The sequence below is a fragment of the Aedes aegypti genome, chromosome 2 (assembly GCF_002204515.2).
Source record: "Aedes aegypti strain LVP_AGWG chromosome 2, AaegL5.0 Primary Assembly, whole genome shotgun sequence".
NCBI classification, from domain to species: domain Eukaryota; kingdom Metazoa; phylum Arthropoda; class Insecta; order Diptera; family Culicidae; genus Aedes; species Aedes aegypti.
The window spans coordinates 127356098-127370045 of NC_035108.1; the positions used below are offsets into that span (position 1 = coordinate 127356098).

A 13948-nucleotide genomic window follows, 5' to 3' on the forward strand; every position below is an offset into this window, starting at 1 on the left:
CAGGGGCTTTCTTCTGCAAAGTTGATCATTGAGGCATTATTGACGTTTCTTCTGAAGATATTCGCCCTCTATCACTGACGTGGATGTATTAAACTTTAGCAAAAGACAGACTGAAAAACAGTTTTGACCATTTTTTTATACAAAAAAATTGTTGAATAATATTTTATCATCAAGTTTTCGAAGTTTAACAAAAACGAAGAAAATTCACATCTACTATACATACACATTTACTAGCAAAATTTTCAGATTTAATTATACTTTTAGTAAAAACAGTTCAAAAACAGTGTTTGACAAAATCCTGGATAGCTCATGAAGCGGCAGATGGTGGCAGCTAATTTTTTGTCTACGACCACTCAAGAACACTAGTTTCATTGTCGCGAAGAAAGAAAATTGGGGCCGCATGGGGCTTTTTTATTGTGACGATTTAAAGTTTTGATGAAAACATTTTAAAATGCTTGTATTCGATTAGATTTTAAACATGAATACAATAAAAATGTACAAAAAAAACATTTTGAATGTTGAAGTGTTATCGAGATGTTTTCACTAAACTTGTGTTTTAATAAACATTTATGCGAAATTCACGATAATATGTTCCATATGTGTATCTATACTCTTCGATTTTTATTAAGAGAATAGTGTTGTGTTCAATAAAAATCGTGTTATACAATACAAATAAATAAAAAACGTCTGAATTTTAAGAACGTTATAGTTTTTTTTTAATCTGATTTTACTCTAGATCTGACAACAGAATTAATGATAAACTTTCCTTTTGAATTTTTTTTTTCGATCCTAAAATTGTTTTAGCAAAAAAGCCCCACGCATTTTCTATCTTCGCGACAATGAAACCAATGTTCTGAACTAGTCGTAGACAGGATTTGCAAACACTGTCTCTTTGGTTTGGAGTCTTATATCTCGGTTTCTAGTTGTCCGATTGACCTGAAATTTTTACCGCAGCTTGAAAGTAACCTCAAATTTGCTAGGCTAGAAATTCATAGTTTTTCATTAACGAACTTTTAAGTTATCACAAATCTCAAATTTCGATAAAAATGACAAAATTTTAAAGTAAAAATAATTTAAATGAAAACATTTAGAGCAATACATCCTTCTGCAAAAATGTACAATTTGATGAGACACACTAGTTTGCAGAACATCATTTTTCGGTAAAACTGATTGTTTTCAAAATATTTTCAAAATTAAATTTTGCAATTTTTTGCAAATTGAGAGATTTCCAATAATTTATAAGATTGTATTTCAAATGCAGTGATATTTTAATTGAGTGAAATCTATGTTATATCTAGGCTGTGGTGAAAATTTCAGATCAATCGGACCACTAAAAGCTGAGATTCAGATCTCCAAACTTGGCCATTTTGTATGGAAAAACGCCCAATGCGTACTTTATTCTGACCAGTACTGTATCATTAAATCTGAAAATATTGCTAGTAAATGATGTGAATTTACTTTGTGATAGTTAAACTTTGAAAACTTGATGACAAAATATTTTTAACTATTTTTTGTACAAAAAAATTATCAACTTTTACTAAAGTTTCATACAACGCCATCCACGTCAGTGATAGAGGGTGGATGTCTTCAGATGAAATGTCAAAAACGCCTCAATGAACAAAAAACAAGTTTTTTTGCTAGGATGCTCCTGTCAATAGACAATACTGATTTAGATCAGGATCAATCCGAAGGAGCAGTGCTGTTAAATGTCAAAATTTTGGAAAAAAAAAATAGAATGCTCATAGCACCCTCCTATGCGAAATATCACATCAGCACATAATGCCAACCGATAGTAGTCTGGAAAACGTCACCGGAAAAATGTTTTCCGATGACTTTTTTCACGGGGATCGATGATACTAGCAATATTCAAATGTCAAAGTCACGTGAAATTCATGACATTTAACAGCTCTGCGAAGGAGTCTAAATGTAGTGCAAGTTATCCAAAAATACTTTGTCGAAGACCCAAACCTCTAGGATCCAGAGTACCAGTAGTTTTGGCCGTCGAAAACACCGATCTGCCCCAGTGTGCGGTGGACAGTAAAATTAAAAGAACAAAAGAATTTATGACACGTACAGAGGCTCATATTGATACCAGAGACGAATGGAGACGTAGTAGTCGGTTTCAGAATGGGTACCACTTCTAGTACTGCATCTGGTCTCTTGTTACCGCAAAAGGTACCCAAGTTTGGCAGAATGCAGTACACTTTTCACCTACCACCTTATGTGCCATAAAATTGTGTGCAAGGAAAATGGAGGTCTTTATTTCGTCTTTGGATTGGAGGTCTTTATTTCGTCTGCAGGATTGGAGCTTGTTTGGATGCATTAGCGTAGCTAGGATTTTTTTCTGGATTTGGATCGTTATTTGAGCTGGAAAAATTGCTAAAGTAGTTGCAAGAACATGCTCTTTCGTGTTATTAAATAAAAATAAGAATTCATTAAAAAATTTAGGACCCAATTCAAACCCTGCTCGGGAAAGTCTGGTCAATTTGATCAAAATAATGTTGAAGGACCACTTTCTAATTCAACTCACGATGAAATGTTTAGAAAAATGCACTTCAAAAATACCGTTCGCTTGGGGTACGGTCAGTTCTTCTCGCAAAAATTACAATTGTGTTTCAATAAAAATACCATTGAAAAAACTCATTCAAAGTACTTTTCAAAAACTACTGAGAAGTTGCAAAGCATTCTGAGAAATATCTAGAAAATTTCGCGAGAAATATTCTTTATAAATTTATTGAAAAATTCCTTGGAGGAATAAGAAGAAGTCACAGGAGCCATAAACAATTGAATCTTCTGATTTTATCGAATTCGAAATTGATAGCCGAAAATTGCACTAATATTGGAGCACATTAAAATAAAATGAAAAAATTTAAACCAAAAAAAAATCAGCTAACCAAAATCAATCGAGCCCAAATAGTCAAAGTGTGTCTACCACAGTTGCGTAGAGTTACAAAAAATCAGATAGACACTTAGCATAATATGGCGACCGTTGCAACTAATTGAAAAGTAAGATAAATATTCTATAAGGATATGAATTCATTGTGATTTAAAGCAAAAGCTGCATTACACAAGTACCTATCGTAGCCATAAAAAATAAAATGAGTTTCTTCCTGTGAATAAACGTTCATTCCACATAGTCTGTAATTTCCTTTCGGTAAAAGTGTGTGTTTACGGTCGCCATAAGATTCCACTTCGAAACGATCATCCATCAATTCATAGAAAATCAAATTTTTGATTTTTGCTCATAAAAACAAGAACCCCCAAGCAGTACCAACATTCCCGCTAGTTCTCGTACATCTGTGATTACATCTGTGTTTTCGTAAGTGTTGCATGAGCACCTTCCCCTGTAAACCCTTCGCCACTGATTGCTATACTCCACTATGCCTGATCCCGCTGTATAAAAACGGCCACGTTTTACCTAGACATACGTGTAGTTTTAAAACTGTCTTATTCGAAAACTGTTACGCAACGGATCTCTCCGAGGTTGAATTTACGATTTATGATTCAAGCTGACACAATGTTTTGATTAAACTGAACAGATAATGATCAAAGTTGGAACAAAACTCAAATTCAAAGGCAATGAACAGTATGGCGATCGCAGTAAACTTCATCATCCAAATGGAAATCCAATTAGAATCTAATCCAGTTGTATTTTTAGGAAAACCTTGTATTTGTGACATCAGGAAATATTTTGCAATGCATTGTGGCCGCCAGTGGGACGAACTGTAGAGAACATTTGGCAAGAAAGGAGAATAAATCCGGAAAACGGTCCCACACGGTGTCAATGCAGCACAAAATATATTGTAGAAGTAAATAGAGCTGAGAAAAAAACCTTTGTCGTGTAAACGCTTTAAATGAACTGATATCTCTCTCGCTATTTACCAGTCATGCCGTTTCTTGTCTCTCTCTCAATCTCTTTGAAATTTGCTTTCTCGACGACTCTCTTTCTCTCTCTTGATCGAACGCCCAATAATCATTTTTGCACAGCACTGTACCAACAAAAAGCGTAACAATAGAATACTGAAGAATGCACCACTATATATTCGGTTTGGTTTACAAAAAACATTTTGTCAGTTAATTCATAAATTAGCTGCTTGTAAGAAACTATTTGCCCGTGATATGTTGTTTGCAGAGCTCTCAACGCTTAACCTCTAGATACCGGCAATCGCGGAACAGTTAATGAATGAAGAAATCAACAATTTTCTCTAATATATTCGTCACGAAAGCTCTAAAGCTGACTCCAACTAATTATACCGTTTGCATAATGGAGTTTCACTTCTAATAGTTGTATAAAACAAAGGAGCAAACTAAAGCGAGAATGACACATTAATGAAGAAGAAGTTGTACTAACCTTGCATAACAAAACAACGAAACGATAGAAGTCTCTACTATGTGTCCATCTAAGAACCGCAAATTGCAAAGTTTTGAATGTATTTATCTTTTTTTTCACTACCCTAACTTGTTGCCAATTTTCGTACTATCCAAAACAAAACCGTTCCTAAAACTAAATCTGACAAAATGTTTTTTGTATACACACAGATGACGAATGTTTCTACGTTGGATTGGGTCACGCCGGTCGTGTTACCAAGAAAACCAAAAAGAGCTCCAAGGATGATAATTCCTTCCGATGCTGCCCATCCAAGGTCGAGAAGAACACCCGCGTAACGCAGATGGCCGCCCAGAAGATCAGCCGCCGCGACAGCGAGGAAGCCGAGAGCCAGTTCGCCTTCAAGCAGAAGAAGCTGTCGGACGTGGCCGACGCAACAGCCGCTGCCGGCAAGGAGAAAAAAGCCGCCCAAGACAAGAGCAAGATCGACGTCAAGGTGAAAGGAAAGCCCAAAGCCTCCAAGGGAAAAGGTAAAAAGGATGACGATGATGACGACGACAACGAAGGACTGTTCGGCAAACTAGGCTGGTGGTAAACTGAAAGCATCAAGACCCCATTTCTCGTGTCCATTAATATCGCCATTTCTAGAACACACGCACACGCACAGAGTACCTTTCCCAAAGGATCCCCACCTCAAGAACCATGACTCGTATGTGTGTGTGAACCTAGTTAAGCATGACCAAAACCAACATACCAACCAGGGCTGTCAAGTGTATGACGTGCAATGCAAACACGTCTTTGAGAGCCAAAAAACCTCAAAACCAAACCTTTTCGGCTTGAAAAGATCTTTCAAACGCAAAATCAAATGTTTGGACAAAACAAGACCTTTCTCCGAACGCTACTCTCAAACCCTGTGTGTGCGCAGACCAACAACAATCGTCCCAGCGAAATCGCTACCCCTCATCAACGTTCTAAAAGCATCATTCTCTTTATTTTCCCTTCCTCAGATGCGCCTAAGTAAAGAGAGAGAGAGAGAAAGTGTTGGTAGGCAGGCGTTGACAAAAATGACATCCCAACAATCACAAACAGAGAGAGAGACAGAGAAATATTTCTTAAACTGAGCGCAAATGAGAATGATTCTAGTTAGAGTAGAAAAAATAGAACAAATCATAGAGAGGAACGAAAAAAAAACTGTCAAAGAAGAAGGTCGAGATATTTCACTACATAGCTTTAGCATTAACTAATTTGTAAGAAAACAGCAACCATTTCGCAACGAAAGTCAATAGATGAAGCAATAAACCAAATCACTCACGCACACACGCCACGAACAAAAAATAGATCAGTAAGCTACCTGCACATATATTCTACTAGCTCACACGCACACACGCACGCACAAAAAGACGCAATGTGAATCGCAATCGATGCATATTCAAACCTCGCACATTTTCGGCAGAGATAATAACTATTTTTCGATAGTTTACTACTGTTTTTTGTTCAATCTCTTGAATAGACTGCAAGTTTGTTATTTACAAAGAGTATATTTATATAGAAAAAAGGAACGAAAACAAAGTACACTAAGTAAAGCTAGAAGAGAAACAAAATGCACTAACTTATCTTTTTTTTGAGTCGTTTTCTATTTTTTGTAAACGAGTAGCACAACGCAAGTAGATCTTTACACTAACTTATAACGGATAGGAATCTAAATGACTGGCAAGTTAAGCAATTTTTTGTTGAGCAATATTTATAACTGCAACTTTTAGAATCTATTTATCGCTTGCACTAACACTACGATGCACGCGCCCTACGCACACACGCACACGATAGCCTTATCTATTAAAGCAGTAGCTGGCAAGACCTCTTCGAACTTTGACGCTATGTAAAAAATGAACACGGATCTCTTTTGAATGCAATGCCAACTCGCACACACATACATGTTGGCATCATGTAAGAGTAGTTGTGATCGGGCTAGACTTCTTTTAAAATACTCACACTGCCCATGGTCTTGACGCCTCTTCAAGCGCTAACTGCCGCCGCAAATGCGTAATAGAATGATAATTTTACTCATATTGAAGTGGCCGTTAGCGCTCGTAGAATGACGCTTGTGTGTAAATAGAGACATTTGTCCGATTTTCGGGAGTAAAAAGTTAGTATTTATTATAATGATTCGTTAGCCATCTTGTTGATTAGATTTATAATCACCCGGAAGAACGTGCTAAGTTTAATACGTAAGCTTCATCGTCCGTCACATGGTAGCTAAGTTCTCCGAACATGTTTCATAAATTTGTACCATTGCGAAACTGCAAACACAGTAGGCCAAACTTTAGCCTACTGAGTTTGCTAGAAAAACCGAATTGAACCGATTCATTCCTTAATTTCGTATTTCTCCCAACTACCAGAACGTTTGAGAACAGAAAAAATATTTTTTGAACATTTTCCCACTGTTTTAAACATTCATACTAAGCGCAAGGGATCGGGAAAATATGCAAAATGAAGGAATTGAAACGACACACAACAATAGAAACTCATTCACAAAACTCACAACGAAATAAGGCATATAAAACTCTTAAATCAAACAGTAAGAGAAGGAGACAAGAAAAATATCCGTAACATGAACAATAGTATTCAAAAGCAGTTCTTGAAGTCAAAATCGAAAATTTTCTGTCATACAACTGGCAAAACCGCTGAGTAGACATCAATCAATCAAACTTTCAAAAATCCGCTACAACAAGTAAAAACAGACTTGAAATATTTCTTACTCGGAAGCGAGCCGTTCTGAACAATGATTACTAGAGAATAAGTTTCGTTGAGCAAGAGAGAGAGAAAGAACAAACTAAACAAACGGAACGAACTTTTGAGTTCAACATTCAAGAAGGAGACGGAATTAATTTAAACAGTTCTATTTCTACTGTTATCGCCTTACTCTTTTTTCTATTATTTTTGAAACTCTAAACTCTAATAAAGTTTTGATTCATTTCAAACGAAACCCGGTTTCTGTTGCTATTTTCATTATCTTCGCATTCCTAATCCGAACATTGGCTGTCAGTTGGTTCACTCTTCTGTCCTTTGTAAATTTCTGTTTTCACCAACATCATACCGCTAGGAACTATGAGAGTATCGAATTAGCCCACTGCAAGATGTGAGTATCGCACACATAAATTATCCAATTTGCTCGCTTCAACAAATAAAGAACTACCGAATTATGCTTCTGAAATACTCCTACAGGTGACCTCATGAACGAATACGACGTGATGGACTGGATCACTGATCAAACCACCGACGAAAGCATCGAAGAAGTTGATCGCGACGAGCTCTTTGAGCTGATCGACACCAAAGACTTCCTGGCTGTGGTCTTCTGTAAGTGTTCACCATGCTCCCCCTCCATGCATTACTCGCAAACTTATCCTTTCAACAACTTCCTTTAACAGACTTGGAAGATGACGAAAACAGCCCCAAGGTGCTGCGACATATCGAGTTGATCGATGACGAAGCCGCCGAGTACGGTATCCTGCTCGTCAAGTGCTCCGACAAGCTAATGGCCAAGAAGTACGGTTTCCGTAATCCACCCGGGGTGACGTACTTCCGCAAGGGTAAGGCCATCAACTACGATGGCGACATCGACGACGAGGAGGAACTACTCGACTGGCTGACCAACCCGCACAACATGGAGATGACGGACCACATCGAGAAGGTCAACCGCAAGATGTTCCACAAGATCCGGCAGGCGTCCGACTACTTGGCGGTGTTTTTCTGTGAGTAGAACCAATGCAAAAATTCTTACTTTATAAACCGTCATCTCTAGAATAATCAGAAGTGTGTCAAATGCAAACTTCTGATTAGTATTCGAATTTTTCTATGACCAAAATTTTTTGACGACATGACCGTGACTCGAGAGTGAGTGATTCGACAAATAACATATCTCAAGATTGAGCTTGGCATCATTCGAAACATTCCTGAGTGCTCTAGTTTCACGCCTTTACCGGCCGAATTGTAAATCTCAATCTCCGTCGTTATTTTGAGATACTTCACGAGATGTTCCGAACATTTAGGGTCTCGAGTTCCTACTCTACTGCATGCAACTAAATGATGATATTGCTGTTTGCATTTGAGATGCAAATCTCTACTAAACGTCCTGCAAATGCAAACACAAAACAATCAAAGAACACCTAGCAACGATTGTATTAATCACCGCTACCCTAGCAAGAAAAATCTTTCTATCACATCGCATTTCTTGTGGAAAATCTTATCGCGTTTGGTGTTCCCGCAGTTGATATTTGCATTTCAAACGCACACAGCAATATATGACGAATTTTGTTTCCGTTTGCGAGGTACAGGGCCCACGTGGGTTACTATGTAGTGTGTAAAAGGTCGATTTCACAGCCACGACACGTCTTTTCACTTTGCGGGACGCCAACACTTTGACGTCATTGCCACGCTACCATTATACGCATAATTTTCCCATGTTACTTTTTGTCATTTTTGAGCTTTTGAAGCCAAACAGCACAGATAACAGTTGTTTATGCTGGAACATTTTTTTTTTTTTTTGAAAACCTGTGTAAATATTCAAAATGAAACTCCTTGCAATCACTAGCGCTGCCACACAGCGAATTGCGTCAATCAGTGGTGAATATCAGTATCTTGAAATATTTTATATTCACCACTGACATCGTCATGGAAACTTAGCAATGACAGCGCCACCACGATGTTGCTACTTGTGTTGGCATTCGAAATGGCCATTAATTGTCTTACACAGTTTTACAATCGGACTTCAACGTCTGTTATCAGTGCAAATAGTCTATTTTAACCTATATTATTAGAAAACATTTTTTTAAAATATACTTTGTTCGAAGACTCTATGAAAAGCATACCAAGTCAATTTACCTCACTGTTGAATTTGGTCCTATAACACTTCCCCGAATACCATTACCCCGAAAACCATCTCTCCGAAAACCAGTACCCCGAGAACCATGACCCCGAATGCAACGTTACCCCGAATGACACATTACCCTGAAAACCATTACTCCTGAAAACCAGTTCTCCGAATACGACACTTCCTCGAAAATTAGTGATGCACTTCAAGAAGTTCTTCTACGAAGCTCGCGAATTTGAGCCTAAAAGTTTTCGGCTCAATAACTACTACTATTCTTATTAGTGATTTTTTATTCTTTAATCATCGGCTGTTCATTCGAGGTTGTATAATGGCAGTGTAAAAGTTATAATCAATGATTTTCTCTTCTTTGAGTTATAGACTGTTCTTTCGAGTTGTACCGTTTGAGTTAAAGTTTGAGCGATAGCGGTACAAAAAAATCGACTGACAAAATTGTCTTGAGAGAAATTCAAAGTTGACAGTGACTTCAGATGAGAAACCTCGAAAATAAGCCCCTGCATTATTTGTCTGTATTACATCTCTTCAGTATTACAATTTCCAACAAGAGATTTGTCCTTCTGTTAGTTATCGGCTATTCTTTTTTTTCTACCCATAACTACGTATATATGTCCCACTATGTATTTCTCACCACCAATTTCAAAAAAAGTGCTAGATTTTTAAGTTTTATTAGTCTGTGTACAATCTTTTTCATATAATTTTGTTTCTTGAGTTTAACATCACATGTGGAACATTATCTGTTTCATGTTATAATTGAGGCAGAATAACTATTATATGACTAGATCTGGTCATATAGTAGTTGATATTCCTTAATTATAACATGTGTGTTACTCGGGTTCACACTACCCAAGCAACCAAAAGTTCAGATAAATGGGCATGTTTTGGCTGAATCAGATCCCTTTTTAAACAATTAACCGACTTTTAGTTCACAAAAAGTTTATTTAAGTTGCTCAAAAAGAATGATATTTACCATGAAGTAGGGGAAAAGTTCGACTCGAACTTTCTTCTAGTTAATAAATATATGAGCTACTTTTTCTAGAATCAACTTCTGTTAGTAACCGTTGTGTTCAATTAATCAGCGATAAAATTTGATTGGAACTCAAGATCTACTAGAAGTGAACTTTTTAATTCACGGCTTAAGTAAAATCCGATGTTTTGGTTGCTTGGGTAGTTTTCTAAGACTGTTTTATAGGGATAGATAAAATGATTGAGACAGGCAAAATTTTGCCTGAATTCAACCACTTACAAAAAAGAATCAAACTATATGTATCCGGAAGCACTCGACGACAAATTTGATTGTGTTTTAATAATTTGCATTGGCCATACATACCTTAAATGTACCGAGTTTTCCGAGTTCATATCTAAATCACGGTTCTTCTGTCGCTTGTTTTTTTTTGTGTGGTGTAAAGTTGTATTGATATAAACTTTTTTTTTAAACTTGAACCAATTGAAAATTGAATGCGAGCGGAGCGGACGCATTGAGATTTGATCGAAATACTCCTGGATATTACCTTTTCCGCAATGAGAATAAATCTTCGATCTGTTTAGTGGAATACCTTTGAAAAAATCATACAAATCAGTTGGGTTGTTTCCATGAAATCTTGAAATTACAATAATATTGTTTTTTTTTTTTAAGTTTTCAAGATCCTCCTACGGAGAGAGTGGTACTATAAACATAAACGCGCATATCTCAAAAACAATTGCTCCAAATCACTTCATTTTTTCACAACAGACTGTCATCAAAGTATTGTTTCGGAAAGGGAATAATCACAAGGAAAATCTGTAGCCTAAGATATTGAAGTGGATTATGACTGCAGTCATAATCGTATACGTATACGCGTTGGTTCCCAAGGAATTTCAGAATATATCCAGACCCAGAAGATCAATGATTAAACTCAACACAGATTTTAAAAAAGAAAACAGATTAGTGCAAAAATATTGAAAAACAAACAAATTATCGCGATGTGTATATTTTTATGATGTAAAAAATGATACTGCTAGTAGAGGGGTTAAGCTATATGGATATAATTTTTCTTTGTAATCCTGTAATAGATCCTTTGTTACGCTTGTAGATCAAATTAGCATATAGATGACACACTACCAGTCTAAAGTATGGAATCTCTTCATCAAAAATTGCAAGACCGGTTCTAAATATTGCAACAATTCCCAAAAAAAAATAAAATAGGGTAGATTTATTCGCCGTAGCACCTATATTTGGCTGTAATCAATTTGGCATAAAGGTGACTTAGCATAATAAACATTAGGCATAACGGTCATATGTCACACTTTAAAAAAAAAAAACAAATTTATTTTAACTTTCTTTGACATTTTAAAACTTTAATGTACTAAATTTTTAGACCTCGAAATTGAAATAATGTTTGCCTAAGACAAGTATTTTTTTTAAATATTTACCATGATTTTAGTACACGAAATGAATAACAGGGAAATAATACAAGGAAGACGCGTTGCTTTTTTAACCCGTGTAGGCCCAAGTGAAAGAAAAAAAACTAAAACTATCACAGCTTAGCGAATACTTAACGGATTTCAATTATTTTTTGTCAGTATACTCGTACACATTTCTAGTTCCTAAAAGTGATCAAAGGATCTCGGGAATGTTCCTGTAGTCGGAGTTATTCCGGTGCGTGGGTCAGGTCGGATGACAAGGGTTCTGTGCCCCTGAAGGTAGGCAAATTACAAGGCACAGGTAATTTCCGTAATCGGCTATAATGTGACCACTATATAAAATAGTTTTAAGAAAAACGTATCAGCGTAAACCTTTTGAGAAACGACTAAATTGAATAACCATGTGTCCTACATTTAACTAATCCTACAAATGACCGTTTTCGGATCCAGAGACGCCTCAAATTTATGATATAGTGGCCAATTCTCATCTTAACATCTATGTCAAGCTTATGAGAACGCATTTTAGTAAACTATTATGTTTGATCTCTACTTTTAGAGAATTGAAACGGTTAGTATCCAACAAATCCAGGTGTTCAGGGCATTTAGTCCGGTTGGCCACATCCGGTACATACTAAACAGTGCAAAACTATTAAATTATAGTTTTGAATATCAGATTTTAATGATTTATCCAAATTAAAATAATTGTACACTCACAGAACGCGACACGAGACCGGACATAACACATATTAGGGGTATTCACTTAACTGCGTAATTCCCCCGGTAAATCGTGTAAAGTTAGTAATCTTAAATATTTCATGACATCGCATAAGCCGCGAATGGAACATTTCAAATAGTTGGAAAATAACATCCAAGAACGCCTTGGAGATGATAACAAATATCAACAAAACAATTATGAATTTGTCTCCCGAAATTTTTACCTTATAAAGACTATGAAATTTAGAAATTCAATTGTTTACAATTAAAGTACGTAACTTCTTATTATCATTACAGTGGGAAGATGCTGGAGGGTAATCCAAGATTCCCAGAAAGACACAAGCTTGAGTCCCTTGATGAAATGCTGGTAATTGATTCGGAAAGACTTAGTGGAAGCCGAAGTTGCAGATTTTCCTTTATAAAGAATCAGTGTCCAGTATCTGCGTTATTCTCAGATACTGTACACTGATGTTTTTTTTACTAGGGGGAACACTGTAACCAGACCCTTGAGAAGGTGTAGGGATACCTCACCATCAACGACCCACTCAAATCAGCCCATGCACTGTATGCCAGCAATTTTCGGTGAATTGCTCAAGTGGTGTACAGAATGCATAGATACTACCCTTGCCCTCGTGCTCTTTTCTCCCCGGACCCACCATCACGGTATTACTTCGGAGAACCGGACATTGGGGGTGTGAATCAAAACATATATTAGAGGTTTTTTCAATTCGAGGCAGCATTAGTGAGGTTTCTGGGCAAATTCGTTAAGAAGAACTGTATATATGGTTTTTTGGAAGTCCTCGCCGCTCCACTAGCGTGCGAAGTAAAAATGGTTCTCAACAAAAGGGACACAGTCATCCATCGTTTATGTACATTCAGATTTCTTATTTTACAAAACAAACACGTTAAGGAATCATTAATGGGAATAAGATCAATCAGCAATCATTCACCAACCGGTAACCGTGCTACGGTTATTAGCAATGAGCAACAGCAATCACACATTACTCGAACTCCATTTTCAATTTGGCTAAGGATTTACCAGCTCCTATCCCGTTGAATCTAATCCTTTTCTCTGTAGAATCTTAGGTACAGCATAGCATAAATTTAACACAAGCAATTTATTTGCAATACATTTGCTCTAGCATTATAATAAAAAGAACAACAACAAAAAAACAAATTGGAATGCATCCACGAGAAAAAAAAAACTCTAGTGACATTTCTCTGTGTCCTAAGCGAATATTTCACATGAAATGTTTCATTTCAGTGAATACGCAGATTACGTTATACGCAACTTTAAGTGAATACCCCTATTGTTCTTACAAACGATTAAAAAAGGGTTCAAATTTACCCTTTTACTCGACCGGTTTTGGGCTCGATCTAGCCCAACTACGGGACGATGTCCAAATAACTACGATGATTCACTCATACTTATTCGTACTTTACACAGTACTTGTCGTAAACAGGATGAAAAACTTCAGTGTGTTCATGATTCCGTCAAACAGAAGAGAGAGGCAACTATTGGACCTTCATCTTCATTCATCAGGAGAGAATCAGCAGTGGCGATATACATTGATTCCCATGCTTTCAGATGTGATGATTTTCTAACATTTCTTATTAGTTTT

General features: G+C 36.6%; 1 protein-coding gene across 12 annotated transcripts in view; it reads left to right on the forward strand.

Moving 5' to 3' along the window:
* Window positions 1-13948, forward strand: part of LOC5573987 — a 145243-nt gene that overhangs the window by 96712 nt on the left and 34583 nt on the right. For all 12 annotated transcript variants that reach the window (XM_021842268.1, XM_021842269.1, XM_021842270.1 and 9 more), the window contains 2 exons: window positions 7550-7681; window positions 7753-8076. In XM_021842268.1, coding sequence (XP_021697960.1) covers window positions 7550-7681; window positions 7753-8076 — 456 coding nt within the window. The remainder of the gene's footprint in view (window positions 1-7549; window positions 7682-7752; window positions 8077-13948) is intronic.